At 49.1% G+C, this 27,829-nt stretch overlaps 1 protein-coding gene across 5 annotated transcripts in view; it reads right to left on the bottom strand.

Moving 5' to 3' along the window:
- The window catches only part of CEP192 (centrosomal protein 192), a 2,773,731-nt gene that overhangs the window by 1,431,839 nt on the left and 1,314,063 nt on the right, over positions 1-27,829 (bottom strand). For all 5 annotated transcript variants that reach the window (XM_069620824.1, XM_069620822.1, XM_069620821.1 and 2 more), the window contains one exon: positions 20,202-20,432. In XM_069620824.1, coding sequence (XP_069476925.1) covers positions 20,202-20,432 — 231 coding nt within the window. The remainder of the gene's footprint in view (positions 1-20,201; positions 20,433-27,829) is intronic.

Genomic DNA, 27,829 nt, shown 5'->3' on the forward strand with positions numbered 1-27,829 from the left:
CACCTCATTTACAGACCTCCAGGCCCTCTCACCTCCTTCTCGGATGATATATCCATCCTTACTGACAACACCAAACCTAACTCCCAAGTCTTACTACTGGGCGACCTTAATCTTGGCCTATCAGACCCCAAGGATCTCCAGGCCGATGAGGTTGCTAGTAACATCTCTAACGGATTTTCGCATCACATTCTCAAACCTACTTATAACAAGGGCAGAACTGTAACGCTCACCTGACTCCCACGGAGGCGCTGGCCTGGTTCGCGCTGCTGTGACCTCTTCTAAGGTGATGCGCAGGGTTCGGAAGACGGACTGGACCGGGCCCCCAAATCTGGCTTGTCTGGCTCGCAGAAGTATCCTTCTGTAGGCGAAATTAGGGGATTAACTGTCTGCGGGGTAATGCAATCGGCCTCCCACTTTCCCCTCTCACCCTCCCCGAAACCCTTCTGTGATTCCTCGTAGCGTCTCACCTTAGGGTCTGGAAGGACGAGCTCTCCATCCTGCTTCTGATGCAGGGGCGTGTTGGTATCCAGTTACTTCACTGGATTTTCGGATTGGTGAGAACCAAACTTGCTTGGCTTCCAGGTAAGTTTTTTGATAAGAGGTTCCCCTAGTGTCCATGCATTAATGTACTAATGCTAGTGTCTTTTTCCCCATAGGGGCCGGGGTACGGAATGCCGGGGAACAGGCACCGAGACGAGAGGTGAAATCCTTGTAGAAATCAGGTAAGTCTTTAATGAGCGTTTTTTGGTAATGTCTTTTAATTCGCTCATTAACTCTGATGTCTCTTTTTCCCCTTAGGGGCCAGGGTCCGGAAATGCCAGGATGCGGCGCGGACCCGAAATGAAGAGGGAATGAATCAACAGGTAAGTCTTAACATGGAGATTTAGCTTTCCTTATTCCCTTCTCTCTCTCACCTTTTGTTCTGGTCTTTTTCTCCCTAGGCGCTGGGGCGTGACTGCGAATCCGGATGATCGCTGCTCAACATGGAGGCGCCCTGTAAAGGCGAGTGGAATGCGGCGCTGCAGCGATCGACGCAATGAGCTTTTAAATAAGTCTTCCTTTTCAGGATTGTCGGCGAGATGTCTCCGGGATGCGGATTTAGCAGGTAAGGACTTTTCCTTCTTCTGTTCTCTTCTTCTCTTCCTTTGCAGGTGATCCAGGATGCTGGCAGGCGTGGCAGAAGTCAGGATGCAGGAGCAGACACGGTGAGCGTCCAGCTGCTAGATGCAGAACAACGCAAAGCACGTGTGGCTGTTCGGGTGGGGTTTAAATAGCCTTGGAAGAAGTTCCAGGTATGTATCCTTCCTCCAATAAGGTATGTATCCTTCCCCGACCACGCCCGGATGGTAAATTAGTCCCACAGGTAAAGTAGTTCCTTTCAGGCCTCAAGGAGGCCGGGATCCTGCAGCATGGTTTGCATCAGGTAAGTGCACCCAAGCACTCCCATAATGAGCCTGGCGCCTATGGCGCCAGGACACTGTCCAAAGGGCCCCTATATGGGGTTGCTGGGTCCTTCCTTGGGGACTGGATGTCCGCTTTCGGGGACGCAGGGCTTGAACCGGCTCCCCGGGAGCGGGCATCATGACAAGAATGCTCGATTGGATTGCGGACCTAAACTGCAACACGTCAATAAGCTCCAACTCCGCCTGAGCTTGGTCCGACCACCATATTATCATCTTTAACCTACCAGCCAACAACCCACGACCCAAACCCAACATGGCACCCCCTATTCCCACAAGAAACAAAAAGGACATCACCAGGGACAAATTACTCCCTCTCATCTTGCCGATACTCAACAAATGTGCCTCACAGGACAACGACCCTACAATCCTAGTGGACATCTTTAACCAAACCCTGCTCAAAACCATCAACACCATAGCTCCCCTCAAATTACGGAAATCTAAACAACGAGCCCACCTGAACTCATGGTTTACCCCACAATTGAGAGTACTACGCAAAGAAAAACGTAATGCCGAAGCTCTCTGGAAAAGTCTCCCATGCGAGACCAATAAAGACAACCTCTTCATAGCATCCATTAATTATAAAGAAGCGATTGTTCAAGCCAAAAGAGACGTACAACCTACGCATCTCGCAAGCAGAATCCAACACAAAGGAGCTATTCAAAATTCTTAAAGAACTAGAATCCCCTTCGCCCATCCCTGATACCTGCAGCAAAGACAGCACATGGTGCAACAGTATTCAAAAAGCCCTCCTCACTAAAATAACCACCTTAGTCTAAAATCAATGTTAAACAAAACTGCCTACTAACCACCTCCCAAACTAAACACCCGGAATTCAAGATGACTACCCCTTCTTTTACTCATACTCAGTTCAGCGTCGTACCTCTCACCATCCTAAATGTAGAAAATATAAGCAAGTTGAAACCTTACAACTGCCAGGATGATTCCTGTCCTGCCCCCATCATTAAGGAATCCGCGCATGATCTTGCCCCTTTCATCACCACCATTATTAACTCCTCATTTCAATCGGGCATTGTCCGTGATAATCTCAAGGACTCCTGGGTCATCCCTTTGTTGAAAAAACCTACCCTAGACCCATGTATACCTTCTAATTATAGACCCATCACTACATTCCGGTTTCTTCCAAAAATACTAGACAGAGCAGCCTACTTACAGATGCAGAAGTACTTAGAAAGTAACAATTTACTTGGTACTAGACAATCTGGATTTAGACCTCAGCATGGGACAGTAACAGCCCTATTAGAGCTCAAAATTCAAATTGAGGATTTAAAAGACAATGGCAAACTGGCCCTCCAACTACCTCGACCTTTCAGCAGCTTTTCATTTGGTCAATCACCAAATTCTCTGCCGCAATTTGAAATCAGCTGCCCAATTCCTGGAAAAAGCCACCAACTGGATCAGTTCCTTCTTGGACAATAGACATATGAGAGTATTTTCCCCTACCTCATCCACAGATCCAACCCAGGTGCCATGTGGCGTGCCACAAGGTTCTTGTGTTTCACCTACACTCTACAATGTATTTACCAAACTATTGTTTGATGTACTTGATTATTTGGGTGTCACCTACACCAACTACGCAGACAACACCCAAATACTCATTCCCATCACTGGTGATTACATGGCTCACTCCCAAGCACTGAATGACATCTACCAAGTCATCCAAGCTTGGTTGGCCCAACATGAGCTCTGTCAACCATGACAAGACAGAGCTTCTCATCCTGGGTACCCAACAGAGACTGAACAAGCTTGACCCATTGTTCAAAACCTTCGATATTGATGAAAATTCCATCAAAGTGTCTAATGACACCAAAACTTTAGGAATCTATCTTGATTCTGTGCTTTCCCTCAATAGACAAACTAATGTGGTTGCCGCTGCCTCTGCTTACACATGCAAGCTCATTACAGCCTGCCGCACCTTCCTCTCCACACAGAACTGCATTTCCCTGGCCAGGACACTGGTTAGGTCTAAACTTGATTACTGCAATGCACTATATCAAGGGACTAACCAACGCAACCTCAACAAACTCCAGGTCACTCACAATAATGACATTTCTATTTATTTATTTCCATTTATAAAGCGTGCAGCTGCCCTAGGGCGCTGTGGCGCTGTTACAGCATATTCACTTGGGTGCAAGCAAAAAAAAAAAACACAGTGTACAGTTCTCGGCTTCAGGATCATAAAGATTACATACCTACACCATTAGAGCGGCCCTCAACATCCCCAGATCTGCACACATCTCTGAAACAAGGAAGAGACAACATTGGCTTTCAGTTGCCCAAAGGATATCACTGAAATCCCTTGCCCTTACACACAAATGTGTAAACAATCAGGCCTCGATCTACCTAGCTTCTTGCTTCTCTCAATCTGTACCCACCCGGTCACTCAGATCAGCCCAAGCACTTTGCCTGACCATCCCCAGATACAAACTTCAGAAAGCCGGAGCTTCTAAACTATGGAACTCACTTCCACTTACCATCAGATCCTTATCTTCTCCAACTTTATTCAAACAATCAATCATGCTATGGCTATCCTCCACACTTGACTAACTGCCATTTGCCCCTCTACTTAACATTCTTCTTCTCACTCCTTGACAACAACCACCTGTTTATTGCACTTGCTGTGTACTTTATTTATCCTGCTCACTATGTACCTTGCTCTTGGCACTACATTCATGTATTCTGCCTGAATTCCAATGTAACGGTATGCCTTATCTGTACCTTGTTGTTCTAAGATATGCGCCCGGATGCCCTCGGGCCTGGAGCGCTATACAAATAAATAAAATACAAATCATCCAGCGTGCACTTAAGGGGGCGGTGGGGTTGATCACCTTAGAGTCTGCCCAATGACAGAACCTAGTCCCTATACTCCTGTATTGGCTCCTGGTAGCCTTGTTTCTGACACCCTGAATGATCTCCACATTAGCCTGTGATAGGCTCAGGTGGCTGAGGGTGACCTGCTCAGGAACCAAGCTGCGAGGGCTAACTTCTGTGGGGCGGGTGTATAACCCTGCCCCCCTGCTGGGACAGGAGATGTGCTGGACCCAGCGGGAGGTGAATGGGAGTTCTGTCCGTGAGGCTCAGCAGTTCGAAGAACCACAGTCTCGCCAGCCACCATGGAGCTATCAGAATGATGCTGAGGTGACAAGTCTCCTTCATCCTCTGGATCACCCTGTGGATCAGGGGCGTGGGCGGGAAGGCGTAGACCGTCATGCCCTCCCACCATATCTGTAATGCATCGCCCAGGGAGCAGGGGCTCTTCCCAGACGCGAACTGACGGCACTTCCTGTTCATCCAGGAGGCAAACAGATCCACCCGAGTGTGCCCCAATCTGCTGAAGACCTCCGGGAGCACCTGGTCGTTCAATTGCCATTCATAATTGTCCACACCCAGTCTGCTGAGCCTGTCCGCTTCCAAGATGGCCTCCCCCGGGAGGTGGACTGCCGTGAGGTAGATGTTCTCCAGGGCCCATTCCCACATGCTGACCGCTAGGCTGCACAGAGGGGACCTGGTACCCCCTCCCCCCCTGCTTGTTGACATAGTACATGCTGGTGGATTTGTCGGTCTAGATAAGGATGGTCTTGCCCCCAACAAGCAGAAGCAAAAGCTCTGAGAGCTAGCGATATGGCCCCCAAGTTCCAGCCAGTTGATGTGCAACTCCTGCTCCTGCCGGGTGCAAACTCCATGGATGCTGTGGCAATCCAGAGTGGCTCCCCAGCCCTCTAGGGAGGAGTCTCTGGTGATGGTGACATGCAGGGATGGATGCCAGGAGGGCTTGCCCGTCCGCAGGTTGCAGTCCCTGGACCACCATGTGAGGTCCGAGTGGAGAGACGGCAGTATGCTGACCAGCTCCGCTTGGGGACCCCTCTCCTGATTCCATGAGGTTGCGAATTGCAGCTGTAGCCTCCTCATCCTGAGTCTTATGTGTTGCACGGCCAGGAGGACTGCTGCCATGATACCCTAAGGTGCTGGTACCACCAGGCCGAGGTCACTGCTCTGCCAGGAAGCGAGTATTGGCTCGCGTGAAAAGCCGTAATCTTGTCCTCTGAGGGAAAGACCCTCTCTGAGCTAGTATCCCAGAAGAGGCCCATAAAGGTGAGGCTCTGCGTGGGCTGCAGCTGAAACTTGAGGTTGATAGTAAACCCCAGGTAGTGGAGTGCGTTCCTAAGTGCAGCGGATGTGTGGATAACCCTCTCTGGAGATCTCACACCGACAAGCCAGTCGTCCAGGTATGGGTAGACGTGGTGGCCCTGGGCCCTGGGGAGGGCTGCCACTGCATTAACCTAGTTAATACCCTGGGAGCTGAGCTGAGGCCAAAACGGTAGCACCTTGTATTGGAAATGGCAGCACATGATCCTGAACCGCATTAAGGAACGATTCGGCTGCCAAATCGGGAAGTGTAGATATGCGTTCTTCAGATCCAGGGAGCACATCCAGTCTCCCCAGGCCAGTGTTTCTGCGATGAGTGCTGGCGTCACCATCTTGAATTTTTACCGAGGAAGGGAGAGATTGAGGGTTGAACGGTCCAACACAACTCTCACGCCAACCTGGTGGTTATTCTGTATGGCAAAAATCCTGGAATAAAAGCCCAATCCTGGCTTTGAGGCTGGAACTTCTTCCACAGCCTGGCTCTCGACGAGCGGCAGGATCTCCACCGAGTTGCTGTCCCAATCTGTGGGAGAAGAGGGGAGGAGGGTGTAAAGGAAGGGACCGGTAAGCGGGACTCAGTGTAGACTACGGCTAGGATCCAGGGGTACAAAAAGTTCTGGCGCAAAATTGCAGTGAGAGGCAAGCCTGCCCCCACCGGAGACACATGGACCTGAAGGGACGTGTTATGCCTTCTGTCCCTGTAAGGCTGTTGCGGAGGAGAGGGATTGGAAAAAGCATGTGCCTCCCCAACCCCCTTTTGTTTCCTCCGGTGCCGACTCAGAATGCTCAGGTTGTCTGGACCTCCGTTCTTGGAAGCCCCGGAACCCGCCGAACACCCGACCCTTGTAAGAGCGTTGATGTGACTGGGAGTATGCCTTGGGCGTGGCCTTTGTAAGAATAAAGACTTTGCTGTTTACAAGCTGTTTTTATCGAATTCCTCATCCGCTGTGGAGTGGAAGAGGTCACTCCCCTCAAATGGAAGGTCCAATATGCATTCCTGGACGTCGGGGTTAAACTTGGTATCCCGGAGCCAGGCAGTCCTTCTCATGTCCGCGGCGATGCAGATGGCCCGGCCAGATTTATCGATGAGGGCCACGGTGGACTCCATGATGTCCTGCGCTACCAGCCTGACTTCTCCTAGGCAGGGCTTGATGCGTGCTTTGCGCCTGAAGTTCCGGGAGGAAATCTGTAATTTCCCTCCAGAGCCTCTGGTTAACGGCTGCCAGCATGGCATCCGCGTTAACTTGACGCAGGTGCAAGGAGGGGTTGAAGTACAGCTTTTTCCGGTACTCCACCAGAATCTTTTCCTCCTTGCCTAGCAGCGTCGAGGACGGGGTGGCTGAGGACGACTGAGGCTGAAGAGTAAAGTGACACCGCAGCGATCACGGAAGAGTGCGGTTGAGGATGCGCCAAAAGCAAGAGTGTATCCCCCCCTCCATCTGCCTATACTTGGCGTTGAGGAGCCATTTGACAGGTTGGGCTGAGTGTGGCTTGGGCCACCCCTTCTAGGACAGGGCAACTACATCTTTCTGCATCGGGATCCCTGTTTTGATAGGGGGTCTTATGGTGAGGACTTCTGCCAAGACCCACCTCCTCGGGCTGCTCTACCTCGGCCTGAGGAAGGCCCAAATATTCTGCCACGCCTGCAAGGCTTCGTGGAAGGCCTTGGCTGAAGATGGCGTGTCTGGGTCGTCATCATCGTCAGTGTCCACCAGGGTGCCCGAAGCAGGAGGTGGAGGGCTGGGAGCCGTGGCCTGCAGTATAGAGACCAGTGCCGGTGGCTGTTGCGGAGGCTGGTCTGGAACTGCTTTGTACTGTGGGAGGCAGGGGAGCCGGAATCTAAGGAGCCGGCTGGTGTAGCGGGGGCTGCGCTGAAGCCGCGAAGGGGCCTGTGGCGCTGGAGTCATAGGAGGAATGACTATGGGTGCCGGTGGAGTGACCGGAGGGAGCATATCCCTGATAGTATCCCGAAGGATGGCCCCCATCTGTGGAGTTCGCATCAGTGCTTGGAATCTTTCGAGGAACCTGTCTTCGGATGCTGAAGAGGTGGCAGGTGATATTGACGGAGTAGCTGGCGGCTGCTGGGGACGGGGAACACTGCCTGGGGTGCAGGGGAAAACCTGCCCTGCGCTGCTGAGGGATAAGCTGTAGGCCACATACCTGGTTGACACCAGTCCCACCTTGTATCTCGTTCCTCTACCCACTCCGTTCCTAGGGGAGGTATTAGACGAGTGGCCAACTTATTTGGCGTGGCGGCCATCTTGTTGAGCTGCGTGCCGAAGACATGGTGCCTGTCTCACTGGACCCAGCCTCATCCAAGACGTTTGTGTTGTAACATAAAACCTATCCCGCACCTCAGGACGGTAACCCTGGTAAAAGAACCTTGCGTCCCTCAGCCCTGACACCAGAAGGATCAGAGACCGCGAGGCCGGTAGCTGGACTAGCCTCTGTACGTCTGCTGGTGTGAGAACCCGAGAGGTTCCTCCAGCTTGGGCACTTCCTTGCGATGGAGTTGCCCTTAAGGGGTACAATGGTAAATAGAGGCCTTGCCTTTGGCCTCGAGCAAAGTCCTTTAGGTACTCCGGAGGCGACTTCTGGAACAGCTCCCTCCATCGAGATAGCCTGTTCTTCAGTGGAGGTGAGGTCAGTGCATCGCAGGCGGAACAACACTCCCAGCCGTGGTCGGGGTCAAGGCAGCAGAGGCAAAGAGTGTGGGGATCGGACGTAGGGACAAACCCCCTGCAGGCTGGACACCAGCTGAAGTTGGCATGCGCCGGGAAGGAGTGTGGCATTGGAGGACCAAGTACCTAACCGAAAAGAAAAAGACAAAGATAGAAGAATATCTGGGGAAGAGCGTGTGGTATTATATGGCCGAAACCAAACCCAGGAGCGCTGGTGAATTCGGCCCGCTCCCGTCGACACGGAAAAGGGGACTTGTAAGTGGCGCCGGTGGGTGTAGTCAGGCGAGCGCATGCTCCCAGGGCCGCTCCCCCGCACGCCTTTAAATTTAAAGGGGAAGAAGATTTTTCTGGTGAAAAAGGTTCCGTCGCCAGTCCCTTGCGAAGGACGCCCATACAGTATGGAGGAAAGGGGACGGGACGTAAGAGTAACAACTATCACTTAAGGACAATTCAATGCATTTATTTTGTTGTTTTTTTAAAAAAACATTAGTTATCCACAGAGGCACTTAATAGTATGTAACTTGTTCTTCTAATGGATACCATATCCTCTGCAGATGCCTCAACTTTCAAACATTGCTTCAGCAAAGCCAATCAATATAACAAAGTAAGGAGGGGTATTGGAGGTACCAAATCAAGGAGACAGACCACAACGAAAGATGTGTTACATCACAACCCTACCAAACAAGGACCCTGACTTTGCGTCTCAGTCCAGATAGTATGCAAGTTCAATCAAGTGGCTTTCCAGCATATCTCTTGAATTAAACCCCTTACGATACCTTCAGTACATGGTCATAGCTGCCCGACCCCTTGTTCAACATCACTCTCTTCAGGAAATCAGTCTCATATGAAACCCAGAAGCATGTAAAAATCCATTTGGAGATCATCTGGTTGGTCACAGCCATCCCTTTGAAGAGTGGCCAAAGGCCAGCAACAGCGTACTGTCCATTTAGAATTCATCTGACCCTGCTATGTGGTGGCAAAGGTCCCCTTTAAGGCCCCGTCCTATGATACTTCTATTCCACCTTGGCTGAATGGGGTGGTCGAAAGAAAGCTGGCAGATGTTTCGACTAGATGATGTGAAATTCACAGATTACCTTCGGAATAAAAGTCAAATTCACTCTACATGTGTTTGGTTTATCGTAAAAACTGTGCAAGTCCCATCGGGGCCCTGAATCTCACTAATGGCTGATGTTAATAGGGTAAGTGCAAACCTTTGAGTGGTGGAAGGCCTTCATGAGCGCCATGTTTAACACCGCCCCTATGAATTACAGAAATGCGATAAATTCTTTTTTTTTTTTTAAACTTCTATTTATTCGTTTTCCAAGAGGAGAGAAACAAACATCAATGAACATAAACAGTAACATACTTATAAACTACGACCCATCCCTCCCACCCTCCCCCCCCGTGGTGCAGCACCTAAGAGTCACTTCTCATTCCCTTCACCCCTGGGCCTCATCAGATCGTATATGTCCAATAATTTTAGTCTCTTTGGACACCATTGGGCTCTACAGTCTCCTTTTAAGAATTCCAGGGTCACCCCCCAGTCCGCGTAAAAAGACCCTAATTTATCCTCTGCAGCATAGGATGCCCACTCCAACGAGACTATATCCCATAACTTTCTCAGCCACTCCTGCTCCGTCGGGATCGCAGCCCCCTTCCACCTCTGCGCAATGAGAGAAAGAGCTGCCAGTATGAATATCACCCGAGCTTTGCTGCAGCCCCGTCCTGTCTCCTCTACCCCCACTCCCCGCTCCCTCCTCCCTCCCAGTCCTCCCCAGCAATATCTCGCGTGGGTTTCGGAGGGGCCTCCTCCCAATGCCTGAGCGATGGCTGTCTTAAAATCATCCCAGAAGGGCTGTATAATAGGGCAGTCCCACCAGATATGTGTAGCTGTGCCCCTCTCCCCACATCTCCTCCAGCATTCTCCTGAAACGGCGGAGTTCATTGCATGTAGACGGGCGGGAGTGTAGTGCCAACCCACCAAGCATTTGTACCACATCTTCCTAACCTGGATCGCTTTCGCTAGCTTGGGTATCCGTGCCCATAATCTCTCCCAATCGGCTTGCTCCATACGGACCCCTGAATTATTCTCCCACTTAGTCATGTAAGTCCACTTGATGCTTGGGTTACCCCTCTCAAGTTGTCTGTATAGGTCCGAGACTAGTCCCCTTGTGCCCTCGTGAGTTGCTATGAATCTTTCAAAATGGGTCAGATCTCTCGTCGCCGCCTGCCTAACAGCCGGAGACATCACCCAGTGGCGAATTTGAAAGTATCGATGCCTCTCTCTTTCTCCCACACCAAATTCATTTTTACATTCCACAAACGATTTCACTCTCTCACCACTGAACATGTCCCTCAATGTCCTGCAACCCCCCCCTCCTCCCAAGCCAGAAACGCTCCCTTTTCCATCCCTGGAGTAAAATCCCCGTTCCGGAAGATAGGGGTGAACGGCGAAGGAAAAGACGAGATCCCCCCTTTTAGCACAGACCGATCCCAGCAGTCAACCACATTTTTCGTGATGTCGCTCAAGTAAATGTGTGAGGGACGTAGCCGTCGCGGGAGCCAGAGAACCTCTCCCAGATGATGCCTCGCCACCGCCCTGTCCATCTTCACCCAGTGTTTCAAATACTCTTTCGAAAACCTTTCCCTAATTATCCTGAGCTGTGCTGCATCGTGATATCGGCGGAAATCGGGGAAGGCCAAACCCCCTCCATCTCTGGAGGCAGTGAGCAGCTGCCTGGACAAACGAGCTTTCCCCCCCCCATACAAAACCCCGTACCAATCTAACCAGCCTCTTAAAGAACGTTTCAGGCACCCTCAGTGGGATGTCCTGGAAAAGGTAGAGGACCCGGGGAAGTACAACCAACCTGAGCACCGCCCCCCGGCCCAGCCAGGAGATCGGAAGGGCCCCCCATCTCCGCAGGTCTTTCTGGATTGCTAAAAGCAGGGGGTCAAAATTCGCTCCAATCCAGCCAGCCAGTGAGGGGGTGATCCTAACTCCCGAGTACCGCAACCCTGAGGGGCTCCACCTGAAAGGGGACAGGTCCCTGACAACCCGCGCCTCCTCCTCCCGCAGGGAAAGATTCATAAGTTCCGATTTCTGGAAATTAACCCGCAGGCCTGATGCCTCCCCGAAGGAGGATAATAGTGCTATGCAAGCTGGGAGGGATTCTCTAGGGTTAGTAAGTGTAAGCAACATGTCATCTGCGAAGGCCGCGATTTTATGTTCCCCACCAAAAGGGATCCCCTCGATCTCCGTTGTCTGGCGGATCGCCAGTAGGAGGGGTTCCAGATAGATAGCAAACAGCAATGGGGAGAGGGGGCACCCCTGTTTCGTCCCCCTCTGAAGCCTAAAAGGTCTAGACACCTCTCCATTAACCAGAATGTGTGAAATGGGATTTTTGTAATTAGCGGCGACCAGGCTGATAAAGCCCTCACCGAGCCCCATCTTCTCCATCACCCGGAACAGGAAGGCCCACTCAACCCGGTCGAACGCCTTCTCGGCGTCAAGCGCCAGAAGAATCGCCGGGGTACCTGTTTTGCGGGATTTCTCAACAAGATGCGCCACACTTCTAATATTATCCGCTGTTTGCCGTCCCATAACAAACCCCGACTGATCCTGGTGGATCAGAGTTGGAAGATGTTTTTCCAGGCGCCGTGCCAAAACCTTAGTGAACATTTTTGCTTCGGTGTTAATAAGAGCAATAGGGCGATATGAGGTACAGTCCTCCGGGTCTTTTCCTGCCTTATGAATAAGGGTGATCTTAGCTTCCTCCATTGTCCGGGATATGCCGCCCTCCTTATTAAACGCATTAAACAACTGCGTCAAGTGTGGGACCAGGAGGTGAGAAAACTTTTTATAAAAAGAAGCAGGATAACCGTCAGGGCCCGGTGCCTTATTACGAGGAAGAGCAGCAATAACAGCCCTCACCTCGTCCTCCGCGATGGGGCGGCCCAGCTCCTCTGCCACTTCCCTGGATACCTGCGGGAGAGGCAGGCCCTCCGAAAATCCCCCCTGTAAACGAGGGGGTGGACCCTGGGAGGAGTACAAGGCCTCATAGAATTCCACAAATCTCTCCCTTATCTCATCATTCCGGGTAAGACGCCCACCACCCTGATCTTTAAGTGCGGTAATGGCCCTCCGGTCCCTTTGTCCCCTCAACAGACGAGCCAGCAGGGTGCCCGCTTTATTGGCCTTAGCGTAAAATGTTTGTCTCGTTCTGAGCATAGCTTCTTCCGCCCTCTTATTCCGCAGAATCCCCAATTGGCCCTCCGCCAGCCTATACGCCGTGAAGGCTCTCCTCGTGGGAGCGATCCGTAGTTGGGCTCTGGCGACCTCCACCTCTCCCTCCAGTTGGGCCTCCAAACCCCTGAGCCGCTTATTCCTCTCCGCCTGTAGGGTGATAAGATCCCCCCCTAAGAGTCGCCTTAAAAGCGTCCCACCTCGTACCCAAGCTCGTATCGGAGGGGGGATTGTTCCCGAAAAATCCTTGAATCCTAACTTCTAGCTCACCGCAAATCACAGGGTCTCTCAAGAGCCCGTTCGGAAATCTCCAGCTCCACACCCCTGGCCTATATCTCCCCAGCTTAAGGACCATCTCTACGACCTTGTGATCCGCCACCCCCAGGGGGCCCACCTCCACCGCCTCCAGCGCCCCCACCAGACTGGCCGATACCCAAATGTAATCAATTCGGGATTGTGTCCTATGTACATCAGACAGGAAAGTGAAGCCCTCCTCCCTCCCCCGCAGAGACCGCCAGACATCCCGGAGGCCAGCCCCTTCCATCTCTCCCTCAACTGAGAGAAGGCCACTGCCCCTCCCCCCCCCCCCAGTCTCCACTCCTGGAACGATCCCCAACTCTGTCCCAGGCAATGTTGAAATCCCCCATCAACACCACCTGGCCCCTAGCGAAATTCTCAATAATGTTTAAGAGCTCCCGTAAAAACTGGTCTTGACCCACGTTAGGCGCATATATGGACCCAATAGTGTAGCATGAGCCCAATATGGTCCCCTTAACCAACACGAACCTCCCATTACTATCCCTAAGAGCTTCCTGGAGCTGAAAGTCCGTGCCTCTACCAAAGGCGATGGCCACCCCCCCCCCCTTTCTCGTGGGGCCTGACGCAAAATAAATCTGGGGAAAGCCCTTAAGTCGCAGCCGGGCTTGATCTCGTTTCCTCAGGTGGGTCTCCTGAAGGGCTAACACGTCTGGCTTATGGGATCTAACAAAATGCTCCAGCTTTGTACGCTTAAGGGGGGAATTGAGCCCCCTCACATTATGTGTTTGCCACTTGAAGGAAACAAATGGACATCACGTGCCCACCGCAGCTTGCACTCTGAGGTATCGAGAGACCGCAAAAAGAAAAAAAAAAAAAGGGAAATTCCCTCCTGCATTCTATTTGTGGGGCCTCCCCCCCCAACCCCACTTCCCTTGGTGCGGCTCTGTAAATGCCAGGCTCGTAGGGTGATTCTTCCATGATAAGTGCTGCAAAAACCCACCCACCCCCCTCCCTCCATCCCCCCCCCCGCACACCCCCTTCCCCTGTCCCACAACTAAAGCCCCTCCCCTGCCCTCCCCACAGCCTACCCAACCCCAACTCGGGAGGCCTCCCGCATGTCCCCTCCCCATCCCCCGGACACTCTCTCGTCCTTGCGTGATCCAAGAAGTGCATCCCCGCCCCCTCCCCGCTTCCAATCATAGCCAACTTCCCACCACCCCCTTTTACATCCTCCTCCCCCCCGCGTCAGCCGCATCCACTGTATCAACTGGAAGCCCCCCATTCCGGGGACCCCCCCTCATCTCCCCCCCGAGCGGGCTCCACTCTCCCCTCCTGCGGACGTTTCCGTGCCGACTTCTTTACGTTGGAGCCCACTGTGGACCACACCCACGGCCTCGCCCCATCCCCCGGAGCAGGCCGAGTGCTCTCGGCGTCCCCCCCGGAGACTCCAAGATCCAGGTGAATGATGTTCGCCGCCTCCTCTACACTGGTGGCCCTTCTTTGGGCGCCCTCCCATTCGAACACTAACCCAAACGGGAAGGTCCACTTGTATTTGGCATTCTTTCTTGAGAGTTCTTTAAGCACTGGGCGCATTGCCCTCCTCTTCACAAAAGTACTGTAAGCCAAATCCTGAAACAAGGAGATCTCCTGGCCCTTGTAGTGCAGTGGTACGCGAGACCTTGCCGCCCGTAGAACTGCCTCTTTTTGGGCATACCGTGAGAATGCTGCCAGCACATCACGCGGCCTGGCGCCTGGGCCGCGGGGAGGTCGGTCCACCCTATGTACTCTGTCCAACTCTATAGCCGCGGGGTCTTCTCCTCCCAGCAGGCCCATAAAAAGTCTTTGCACCTCTCCCTTCAGCTCCCCGTCTGTTACTGACTCCGGGAGTAGTTTTACCCTTATATTGACCGTCTCGACCTATTTTCCAAGTCCTCCAGTTGGATTTCTAGGTTGCGGGTCGCTAGGTCCAGGCGATCAATCGCCTCCCCGTTGGCCGTACCGTCCTTTCCCAATTCCTGTAGGCCCCTTTCCAGTATATCGGTTCTCTCCCCTAACTGAGCCACCTCCTGCTTCAGTTCCCCCAGGGCCATATTTAGGTCCGACCTCAACAACTGAAACTGGTCCTCGAAGGCTTTGGCTAGAGTTTCTCCTAAGGCGTGCATCTCACCCCTGAGATCCCTCCTGGTCAGGGGCTCCCGGTCCTCCGCCTCTCCGGGTACTTTAGGGGACTTGAGGCGCTCGGTGTCCCCCCCACTGTCGCCCCTGGCTTCCATTGCTGCAGACCACAATGAGGGGAGGGTGCTCAGGGGGTCCCCCTCTCTCAGACCGGTGCGCGGCGCCCTGCCCCTGGACTTCGCGGGCAGCAGGTCTCACCCGGGGAGCCCGAGGGATCCAAAAAGTGGGATCCGCCGGGGAGCGCTCCTCAGTTCGCCCACCACACCTTTACTGGGCGCCACACGGGGCCGCCCACCGGCTCCAATTCCACAGTTGGGGGGGGGGGGGCGGCAACCGCCCATGAAGACAAGGGTGGGGGTCCCCGCCCCCCCTACCACTGCTCCCACCACCTTTTGGAGGGGGGGAGAGGCCCGGCCAATGAGTGACCCCTCCCCGGGGTTCCCCAACACCAGCCTCGGGGACCGAGCCTCCACCCCGTGGATCCGTTCAAATAGGGGGGAGGAGGGCCACCCCCGCCTCAACTCTCCATCCCCGGGGGGGGGGCCCGCCCACTCCTCACCTCTCCGCCGACGACCAGGAGGCTCCCAACTCTCCTCCGGGGCCTCCCCACAGGCGGATCCCCGGCGGCTCCCGCTGCTCCTACTCCGGATGTGGGACGCTTCTCTGCTTCTCCTGCACGAGGCCTCGCCAGAAGGCCCGGTCCTCCCCCTCAGGGAGATGACCTCCCCCGCCTCGTACCGCCGGCGGCGGGTGCGTCCCTCTCTTCGGGTCTCCCCTCCTCCGCGACAGCCTCCTTATGCGGGTCGACGCCCCGGTCCGCAGTTCGCCCGTACAGGCCTCCGCCGCCAGAATTCCTGGGGACTGCAGCTCCGCGCCCGCAGCTGGCTCACGCGGGCCTCCTCAGCCGCCGCAGCCTGCCGAGATCACAGAATCCACAGCACCCGCCGCATCGTGCCGCCGGTCCTCCAGAGTCCCGTACGTCTTCTGACACCGCGCGGGGCACCCAGGGGGTGGTGGATCCCTTTGAAAGGGCCTCGGGGTGCGGGAGCCGCCGTCAGCGCGTCTAGTCGCTGCCGGCAGCCATCTTGAATCCAATTCTTTTGTTTTTAACGATTAGCCAAAACAACGAAGAGACGCACCATTGTCTGTAAAAATGCAGACATGACCCCCCTTCCGACTAGACTATTTCACCAGCCAATTGGTGAAATAGGGCAAACCTTTCACACCTGGTGCCCACAGATGGGTTACCACAATAACCAGCAACTTGGTGAAAAGGTTTGGGTTGCTGTTATGCAGAAGGGCAACACCTTCAAATGCCAGTGCAGGCACGCGACTGTAAACTGCTCAGATAGGAACGTGAAAATTAGTGGTTCTAGGACAAAGTTTCGAAAACAAAAGGCACAAATGCCTTTTTTTCAACAGTAAAAGGACCGACTTTTTTTTTTAATGGGGGGGTTCCACCCCCTCAATGCCCCCGTTTTCTCTTTATAAAAAAGTTTTTTATACATGCTAAACTAAAAGAAATATAAATAAATATTAAAAAATGTCGATCCTTTTTTCGGTTCTTTTTTGTTTTCGATCAAAAGGACATTCAACCCTTTGCAGTCAAACCTTTGACCGGACACCAAATTAAGTGTCTTGGTGGTCCAATGATGCCATTCAGTTGCCATGGCCAGCATGCACAAATCCTGTGACATCACCATTTTCTACTTGTCAATGCCCAGGTTTGTTTAGGCTCAACAGGTCTCAAATGGGCCTCAACACTTTTGGTTCTCTTCACAGTATGAAAAAAATGTAGACACCCTGGGGAAAGTCAAGAAGGATAGACAACGGCACTATCTGATCCAGTATACAAAACGAGCCTAACGCAGCATGTCAATGAGCTCTTTGAACACAATGGAGGTCCAGTCACTAGACAAGCCATATTATGGCAAGCTTTCAAGGTCTATATGATAAATGTTGCCATGTCCACTGTAGCGGGAGTATTGAGGGATATACCGAGAGTACTTAGGAGGAAGGAAGGGGAAATAGTTTAGCTGCAAGAACGATATGCGTCCGCCCCATTGGCGCAGACGGCGTCCGCAATCAGGGAATATTTAGATGACTACCGGGCTGCTGCGGATCGAGAAGTCCAGTACTTCGATAGACTGGCAGAGGTGCGACGGTACGGCAAGCAGGTAAGGCCAGGCAAACTGTTCACGCCGATGGTCCGCGGCGAGATGGTCACCACGAATATACCATGTATAAATAGGGCAGATGGGGTTGTGGTAACAAATCAGGAAGAGATCAGCAAGGTTTTCTTTGAGTTCTACTTCACATTATACTCCCCTCAAAGCACTGCTACGGACAAAGAGATAGACAATTCCGATTACTTGTCTAAGATAACAACAACACTATTGTCTGGTGAAGCTAGAGAGGCCCTCGATGCTCCCCTAACACTTAGTGAAATAAAGGAAGCTATAAAGGCCCTAACGGGCGGGAAAGCAACGGGAAACGATGGCCTAGGGTCAGAATTCTACAAAGAATTTGTTGAATTGCTGGCCCCGCGCCTCCTTCGTGTGGGCTGATGCGCTGGAGCTGGGGGAACTACCAGCTGTTATGACTGCTTTTCAAAACGGGGAAACGGCCTGAGATATGTGGCTCCTACCGCCCTTTATCCCTTAAACACGGATGCCAAAGGGTTCACAAAGATCCTAGCTATTCGTCTCAAACCTTTAATGCCACGCATAGTTCATGAGCACCAAGCAGGGTTTGTGCAAGGCAGGTTCACAGTAACCAATAAACGCTGCTGCTATTACATTATGGCGAATATTCCGAGAGATACACAGGGAATAGCGATGGCCATGCAAAAGGCACTCAACACTATATACTGGCCCTTCGTGTTCAGAGTCCTTGGAAATTATGGGTTTGGCCTGAACTTCATAAAATGGGTACGTGTATTATATACACATCCCTAAGCAAGGGTCTGTGTTAACTGAGTCTTATCGTCAATTTTAAATTTGGGAGGAGGCAAGAGGCAGGGCTGCCCGCTCTTCCCACTGTTATTTGCCTTGGTGATTGAACCACTTGAGGACTTATTGAGGGCGAGATACACTGGAGCGGGGATAACACTAGAAGGCAGGTTTGAGCTTATCACCCTCTACGACGATGATGATATGCTGTATATCTGGAACCCGTAGAGGAATATGGCAAGAATTCTAAGGGCCGTGCGTGAGTTTGGTAACTATTCATGTCTCAGGCTGAACGCCTCCAAATCGGAGATCTTCCCTCTAACGGATGCAACGGGGTGCCCCACCAATTTGCTTGTACTCCAATGGGCGCCTAGGAAGGTGAAATACTTGGGAGTGGACATAGCATGTACAACGCAACTAACTAGGACGCTTAATTATGAGGGCCTATTTGAAACACTCCGTGCCAAGTTAACACTGTGGAATCATCTACCGATGTCATTGATGGGACGTTTTGCACTAATCACAATGGTCATACACCCAAAGTTGTTTTACCTATTCAGCACTATACCGGTGTGGCCGGCGAGGACCTTCCTCACCAAAAGGTTAAGAGTTAACTGGGAACGGCTGACTGCACCATATGAAAAGGGTGGGTTAGCGGTACCTAACTTCCAACTATCCTTCCTCGCTGCACAGGCCTATTACGCGAAGTACTGGGTTGAGGAGGGACCAGATGCACCGCACACCGCAATCAAAACATACAAGGAAGGACCAGTGAAACTCCTGCACAGCTTGGTTGTGAGGGGACCCCATAACGATAAGTCTATGAACCCAACACTGGTGACATGCAGGGCATGGGACAGATTAGCCGGGGATACCAGAGACAGTGCTGTACCACCCTGGGATGCCAATATGGGACGCACCCCATCTCCCCCCGTCGCAAGAAACGACACTTGCCACACACTGCAAGGAGAGAGGGGTGGTACTCTTTGCTGATGTATTTGTAGATGGACACTTTGTAGATTGGGACACGATCAAGACGATTGTGGAGGTCAATCCACTCCAAAGACTCCAGTACCTCTGACTGCGATCAGCAATGACAGATGTGTGGGAGAGCTTCCCAAATGAACCCCTGATGCATCGAGGTCTGATATACGTGTTTAACCCAAGTTCGTTGAGGAAATCGGCTTCCACGCTTTACAAAATCAGCCTTGCTAGTAGGGCAACCCAGGCCATAAAGGCAAGAAGGGAATGGGAACAAGACTAGGGAACATCATACACAGAAGCACAGTGGTTGCAATTATGTTATTTAGCAAAAAATATATCATGCAATTCCAGGTACCGACTGATCCACTACAAGATAATTACCAGGTACACTATACCCCAGCCCGACTCCAAAGCCTATACAACACAACATCCAGGAAATGCCCTATATGCAGGAGTGAAAACGCTGGTATATTACACATGCTGTGTGTAATACAAAACTCACTGTTTACTGGACTGATATATGTGCAGCATTGGACGAGATGTCTGACCACATCATACAGTGGGACCCGGGGATATGTGTGCTCTGCATTGTGGCTAAAATGAATCCAGTCCTACGCATATTTCTTAATTTGAGTTTATTACTGGCAAAGCGGGCAATATTAATGCACTGGAAAAGCAAAGACCCCGCCGTCACAGGTTTCTTACAGGCCAAGAGAAACACCAATACAATAATTTCCACACAGCACACTTCTCAAACACAAACCATGAGGTTTTGGTTTCAAAGTGGAAAAAGTGAATTAAATTGTACACCAATTTGTAATACTGCTTTTACTCCACCAAATCTGATAATAAATCAGTGACAGACACTTGTGGCCTTCATTGCGGTGCGGGAGCGTCATACAGGAGACTATGCAAGAGACGGCCACAGTTTTGAGAAAGAAGACTCCAAACTAACTCAAAGACACTTAACATGGTGAGGGAAATCCTAATCACATGGAAAATACAAACCTTTGAAAGAAAGAAACTGCAAATGTAATGGACATGCAAATATGAAAAATGCAGAAAACTCATACACTCTGCAGCTGAGAAAGTTGACAATAAATGAGCATGGAGTATCAGAATCTGAAATTTTTAGCATATATTTACTGACCAAAGTATTACTTTAATCTCCAGCCACCTAGATCGATAAATGGCAAAGCTTTCCCTTCACTAGGGCTACTTTTTGTTAAATAACTAATTAGGATGTCATGTAGCATACATCCCTTCACGCATCATCCATTACCTCAATAGAAGGGTTTTCTGCAAGAGCAGTCAAAACCACTTTTGATGCCAAAGCTTCTGAATGGAGCAGAGGGTTTTCATTAGAATTCGCAGGCCAAGAAGAAACACTGAGCACGCACTGGAAGATTCCAGAATACAGAGGCACAAACAGAATTTTTATATCTGAAGCAGCACGAGGTCCAATGGCCTTATTCTTTTCAAAAACCAAACACTGAGATGCTGATGTATCAACCTGAAAAACAAAAATGCATATTAAAGATTTTTAAAAAGTGCATAAGGCTAAATCAGTACCACCATAATGTTTCTTTACATTGCCCAAGTGCAAGAGGACATCAATGGAAACACAAACATTAAACATCTAATAAATGCCAGGGTTAAAAAGACACATTATTCCCTTGTAAAAGTATAACCCAAAAATCTTCAGGACTTCGATAATTAAAATCCTTTACAAATCGGGCAAAACAAGTCTTGCCTACCAAACGAGCGCAGAACATATGATTTAATCACAAGATGGCGCAGTAATTCGGTCTCAGAAGGATGATTACAAAATCTACAAAGCGTTTCTAGGTCTGCAAGCTTCGCCCTAATTCACATTATTTCTTTGGTAGGCAAAACATTTAGTCTAAATTTCATTTGCCGCCTACAAGGACAAGGGAATTTAAACAAATACTTGGGCAGAACTCTGACCACTTTCTGTTCGCAATACCGATTTTAAAAAAGTATGTATTTTCGGTATTGTTCTCTTTTTCTACACCAGTCAGATAGTCAATACCTTTATAAAATTACAGTCTGATTACCAACTAGAACATCCTTGCTAGACTTTTCAGACAGCAAAAGTACCCTGCAATAGCTCCTCCAATCCTCAATACTTACATTAATAGTCTTCTTAATTTCTAAATTATTATGTTTATTTCCTTGAAGATCCCTTTGCTGTCTCTGCAGTCCAATAGGACTGCTATCTAGAAGAAACCGATCATTTGCGTATGCTACCCGCCGTGCTCCCAGCACTGGCAGAAAAGATCTGGTCTTGCAAAATGCAGCTCCTAAATCTGAAATTTTTATATTAAAAAGAAAGTGTGATAAGGCGCACCCCTGCCTTAATTCCCTTGTAGCTTCTATTAAGGTAGTCGCATGTCTACATATTTAGGCAAACCTGAAGATTGGTACCTGAATGTAGGTGCTTCAAAACTCGATGCTAATGCCACGGGCAACCCCAATTCAACAGTTTATCCCATAGTCTAGTACGACAAACTCCATCAATTACCATCGTCAAATCGACAAAGGCCAAGTACAGTGGCTGCCTTTATTTACCAAAACCTTCTTGAAGGAGAAATAAGAAAACCATTCAAGGCTGTTGCCAGACTGCCGCCTAGGGTCACACCTACCTGAAAGCTTAGCCCAAGATTGTAAATTCCTTAGTAATAGGATAGAGAAAACTTCTCCACACTTAGAGTAGAGCAATGGGACGATATATTTTGGCTCGCTCCGATCCCTTTTTAAAGATCAGAAATAAATGAGAAACCTTCCAGGTGTGGCAGTCAAGCAAGTAAGAATGATTTGCTCAAATAGGTAGAACAAAAGACAAGCCCTAAAACCAGGGTTTTGATTTAATGTAAAGTTGGATACCCAATCCAGGGCATGAGCTCTGAAAGGTTTAATATGCTGACCAACATTCTAATATGTCCTCCATTGTGAAATCCAGTTCCCATCTGGTGTTATCTAAGGAGTCAAACGAACGAGGATTCCCATCTACAGGTGCATATACTTTTTTTTAAAAATGTGCTGCCCATTTTTCCTCTGGCACAGTATTTAAAAGCATATATTCCTGACCACCTAGATCATTAATTTGCAGAAAATTGTTGGATTGGTCCACCGAAAGGGCTGCTAGCATACATTCAGAGTCTTTGTGCAATAATTGGTATCTTTTTGATCTTAACCAGTTTTTATATTTCAGTACTAAACTTTTTACAATGCCTTACTTCGGTGTACCTGTGCATCAAAACAATGCTTGTGTTTAGCAGCAATACATTTGTGTTAGCAATTTTAATACAACCTACAAAAACACCTGTAAAATTGCAAGGTTCAACTAATATGCCCAAGTTAAAACTTTCGTTATTCTTCAATTTAGCAAATAGCCGACTGTTAAAATGTTGAGCATTTCTCAAATTCCGTTGGATACCATTTCATTTCTGGTTTACTGACAGAACCTTCCTGCGACAAGTTCCGAGAATGTACCATTTTGTTACCATATATTAAAGACAGAGCCAAGTGACCACTACGAATTATGCTTAATGATGTACAGCAGGCAAAGAAAAAAATAAGGTAGCAAACATTTAATCCAAGATTGCCATTGAGGGAACATCCACAGGAATTCATTTTAAACCAAGGTATCCCTCGCTCACTGGATGGAGTCATAGGGCACAACACGGATTTCGTGAAGCGTTTGGACTCTGGCCACAGTGGGGAACCAGCCCCTGAATTTACAGTTGCAACGTTTGAACAAACGCCCATGTTCTGGGAATGTACCACAATCTATCAGTAACGGAGACTGCTTCAGTTATTTGCCGCTTATATTCTTGAGTAGAATCAACTACTTTAGAATTGGCCCATATATCTGCCCCTAAGGAGGGCTTGGGTTTTCCAACTCAGTTTGAATAACATACGTCTTGCCTTGAAAAGGACCCGTTGTTTTGGGTCGAAACACGGGTCGGCAGTCTTGTTTTTGCATCAATTCACAAAATCTGTCTCAACAGCGTTTTTCTGACTGAAGAATCTATTGCTTTGGATTCTTTGTTTCACTGCATTTGTTGTCCAGTTACACATTCAATTTGAATAGGACATTTACCATTCGCTTAGGGCTGCGCAATCATTTAGGTGTGATATTTTTCAAGTGTTTGTACTTTTCAATACTGAGCAAGTGAAACATGGCAAAAATGGCACAATTTTGCTTTTTGATACAGCAATGTGGGTTAAAGATTTACCAAAGTTGACAACCACCAAGAGGCTAAAAAGGAAATAAAAGGGCAAGCCCCTAACCCTGTAACCCATATTGCCAACAGTCGAGAGACTGTAAAGATAGGCAATCATTGTTCAACCCGCCCCACCTGGGATAACGGTGTGGAAACCTGGGAACAAAGATTGCTACTCACAGAAGAGACCAGTAGTAGAAATTAATCTTCCTGGCAGGCGAGCAAACCAGGAAATAAACATTTGTATTTATTTGATATGTGGTTTTGGTTAAAACGTGCTGTGAAAACAAATTGTTAACTTTATCATCCTGACAAACTGTTGCATCATAAGAGACCGTTGCTGTGCTATCCTGACAAAATTATTCCCCTGGAAGAAAAATGTTATTCTAATATTTCCTTTACATCCGGGGAAGGATACGGTGTGAAGGAAACAATTGCTTTTGTTTATGAACAAGTGTTATGCCAAAGACATTTACTTTACCAAGTGGAAAGATGCATTGGCTAGAAGAGACATTTATGTTGAACTGAACAAAACTTTGTTGCAACAGAACTTTTTCAAGGGTTTAGCTGAATTGATTCAGGGGAAGGGAGCCAAACCCTGGTCACAAGGAGTCCTTTGAAAACGCCACAAGTTTGAACTTTTGCACTGTTCTGTTGCACTGAAGTCAGATACATTTACCTTGTATACTTTGGTTTTATCTATTAGTGTTAGGGTCCGATACATTTGGACACTAGGACACCTTTTCTTTAGTTTGCTAGGTAGGGACATACTAATAAGGATAGGGCCAGATAGTTGTTCATCTCACCCCACTTTTGCTCTAATAAAATGGCAAACATTCAAAAAAATACAACTTTGTGTCCGTCCTGCATTTCTTACCCCTCACAGATCTCAGCCAGATACTGGCTGCCTTCGATTAACCCTCTTTTTGAGGATAAACGCCAGGGCCTACGAGAACAAAGACTCGAAAGGAATCCCCAGTCTCCAAAGGGTGCTCATCCAGGATGACAATATTCAAAAACACTGCTACTTTAATAACTGGATCAGTGAAGTGCCTAACCGACAAAATAATGTCCTCCACAAAATCATCAGGCCCTGAAGAACAAATTACTTACCTCTTGGTAATGTTTTTTCTCATGGATGATCCTGCCCCGGATTGCTCATCTATGATATCCTATCCACGGAACAGCTGTTTCTCTGAAACTTGTCTGCGACCAGTGGGCACAGTGCAGCTCCATTCAACACCTCTAGGTGCCGACATGATGCCGGGGGTAGTATATATTGAGGCGCCATGCCCAGCAATCTCAGTTCCATCTTTTTCCATAGCAATCTGATGTGAAGGCCCCGCAGAACCAATGATGTACTGGCTATCCACTGCGAAGGCATCATGAAGCAAGACAGACAACAGATGCAATGTTCAAAGTAAAGTATTAACTCAAATGGCAGGATGGTAGAATGCCTAACTTGCCCTATGCGAAGGTGAGATTTCCCTACCTGAACGAAACTAAGGAAAGACTGAGTCAAAGAGTTCAACTTAAAAGTTTGTGTGTCCAAAACCTATTGTTGCCCTCACAACTAAAGCAAAACAATGTGCAGAGATGTCAATAATAGAAATGGTGTTCAGCGCTCAGCTTCTTCTTTAGCTCCCCCTTCCCCAAGTTTAAGAAGATTCCACAAAAGTCTCAAAATCACCTTTACAAAGTTCAAGGCACTATAGTTCCACAAAATCCTCGGGGTTGCATTCCCCAAGTTCAAGGCAACACAATTCAAAAGGTAGAGTGGCCTTGAGGCTCTGTTCTCAAGACAGCATTTGCAGTTCATTAAGTCTCAGGGTTACCTTCCCCAATACTTCAACGTAGCAACCAATACGGGTCTCAGTCTTTCAATGTTTAACTCAACTCCAGGCCAACTTGGCACTCACTCTAGGTTGCATTAACAGTTCATACACAGTGCTCCTTCTTGGATTATTTCACAATGTCTTTGGCTTTCACAATTCAGGGATCTCTGGTCCAGACAGTTGTCAGACCACACAGTCCACCCATCACAGGTGACGCAACCAGGAACCCTAGGCTCTTCAGCCAATGAAGCGTGTGTCAGTGGAGGCTTTCAACGCTACTTTCTCTCCTCCTGCACCTAAACCTTTAGCTGACTCACACAACCCTTTCCAAAATTCATCTCAATCGCCAACACTCTGGATGTCCCTGCCCCTGTCATGAGGATCCGTTTGAAGCTCGCATCCAAATGCAACTCTTGGTACAATTCCGAACTTGCCACCATTAAGCACAAATGTAGGGGGACTAAAAGGAAGTGGAGGGCATCAGGCTCATCCTTTGACAAACTGCCCTGCCTGCCGCCAATACAGACTCAAGGCGCTGGCAAACACTGCTGCAGTCTCCACCTCTCATGTTCCCTCCCAGGCCCTTTGCAAGGCTCTGGCATCTCATTTCACCACTAAAACACAGGACATCCTGTCCACTCTCTCCTCTTCCACCATCTCCTCGCCCTCTTCCTATACCATTCCAGGACCCCGGTCAGGCCATATTGCCTCTTCCCGTCTCCTCCTACTCCCTTGTTCACTCCCGGCAAGGTTTCTAGACAAGTCCAATCTATGAAACTCTCGTCAAAGCAGATGCTCCCCCTGCTCCTCCAGAACCACGAAGGTCCACATCGACACCCTTGCTCCAGCTTTGGCAGATTTCTGCAATCACTCTTTTGCCACTAGAATCTTCACCTCACCCTTAGGCACTCCTTGTGCACTCCCTCCTTAAGAAGCCCTCTGCCAATCCTTCCTCTCCGGCAAACTAACACCCAATTTCCATCACTCCTGGCTACCAAATACATGCATTAAGTATCCACATGAACTCCAGAACGAGGCAGGTGTGCTGAAAAAGAGTATGTCATCCAGAGGACAGGTGACAAGGGCAGAACCTAGTCTGTTTTATTGATTTATCAAGCGCGCCACATCCTAGGGTATTTGGGCGCATTACAAGACAGCTTAAATGTGAAGAATTTTCTTTTGATACATACAATTAGGTCATAAAAGTGTGACCTGGATACATACGTAAGTGGCAAGAGAGTGGGGATATAGGCTATAAACAAGGCAAGTTAAACAGAGTAACTAGGGCAGACAAGCATATGTGAAACACAGAATTTACAGAGGGCAAGGGACAAGTGCATAATCAAGAGACATAGGTAGCAGAATCTAGGCGCTCTAGATGCTTCAGTGAGGGGTGTAGTTCATGGATAGCCATTTTTCAGTGTTGGACCTAAAGCTTTGAAAGGTCTGAGTGGAACGCAAGTGAAGAGGGAGGGCGCCCCAGACTTGAGCCGCTAAGACAGGGAAGCTGTTACCCCAACTCTTTAATTTGAAACATGGGACTGTGATGCAGAAGGAGTTGGCAGTCCTAATAGGTTGAGATGAGGTTTTTGAGAAGATTTTATCTTTTAGGTACTGTGGAGCGGCATTATTGAGGCATTTGTGCGTGATTGAGACTATTTTGTAGAGGATCCTGTCCTTGAAGGAGAGCCATTTATCATTCCTTCTACTTTCCGAGATATGATCTCTCCTTGGGATGCTCAAGGCAGCTCTGAGCATTATTTTGTAATATCTATAGAGTTTATTTAGGATTTGTTTGTTGGCACCTGCATATAAAGCGTTGCAGTAATCCAGTTTAGACAGGATTAACGCTCTTGCTAATATGATGCAGCTATTTGTCGAGAGGTAAGATTTGCAAGCATGTGTAAGTTTGCAAGTGTAGGACATGGCAGAGGCTGTCGCATTTACTTGTTTACGAAGGGTCAGAGTGCAATCTAGGTAAAAACCCCAGAGTCTTCGTTTCCTTAGCAGTTTTGATAATGTTGCAATCAATACTAAAGGAGGAGTATTTGGCGTCAAGCTTTTTGAGGTTTGTGAAGACACCTAGTATTAGGATTTCGGTCTTATCATTCAGGCAGAGGCTGTGAAATGCCATCCATGCCTTGAGAGAGATTGTTAGTAGAGCAAGGTCGGCGTCAGTGTTCCGAGAGTGGTATAAGTATGTGGGTGTCATCTGTGTAGTTTGGGTAGATGACACCTAGATGATCCAATTTGTCAAACAGGGGCTTGGTAAAAACGTTGTACATAGTCGGGGAGACACACGAGCCTTGCGTAACTCCGCATGTAATAGGGGTAGGGTCTGCAGCCGCAGACAAAGAGAAGACTATCATTGATCGGTTGCTTAGAAAGGATTTGATCCAGTCGGCAGCTTCTTGAGAGAAGTTTTCTGCTATTGAGAGGTGTTCACATAGAATGTCATGGTCTACGAAATCAAAGGCAGTCGAGAGGTCTAGTAATAGGAGCAGTGCGCATTCTCTATTATCTTTCATTTGATCAATTTGCAGTTTCAGATCGATCGAGGCAGTTTCAGTTCCGTGGAGCAGCCTGAAGCCTGATTTTCTGAGACCTAAAAGATTGTTAAACTCAAGATATTGCTGTATTTTGAGGTAAGCCGGTTTACCAATAATTTTAAGAAGGAAGGGGACAGTCGTTATAGGCCTGTAATTAGTGGAGATAGTTCGGTCTAGAGAAGCTTTCTTGAGTAGGAGCAGAACCCACGCATCCTTAAGGTTAGTTAGAACCTGACATGTTCTGAATGAAGCATTTTTAAAAGTTTATTGATAAAT

This window comes from Ambystoma mexicanum, chromosome 5q (assembly GCF_040938575.1).
Source record: "Ambystoma mexicanum isolate Mex_15411 chromosome 5q, UKY_AmexF1_1, whole genome shotgun sequence".
Classification (NCBI taxonomy): Eukaryota; Metazoa; Chordata; class Amphibia; order Caudata; family Ambystomatidae; genus Ambystoma; species Ambystoma mexicanum.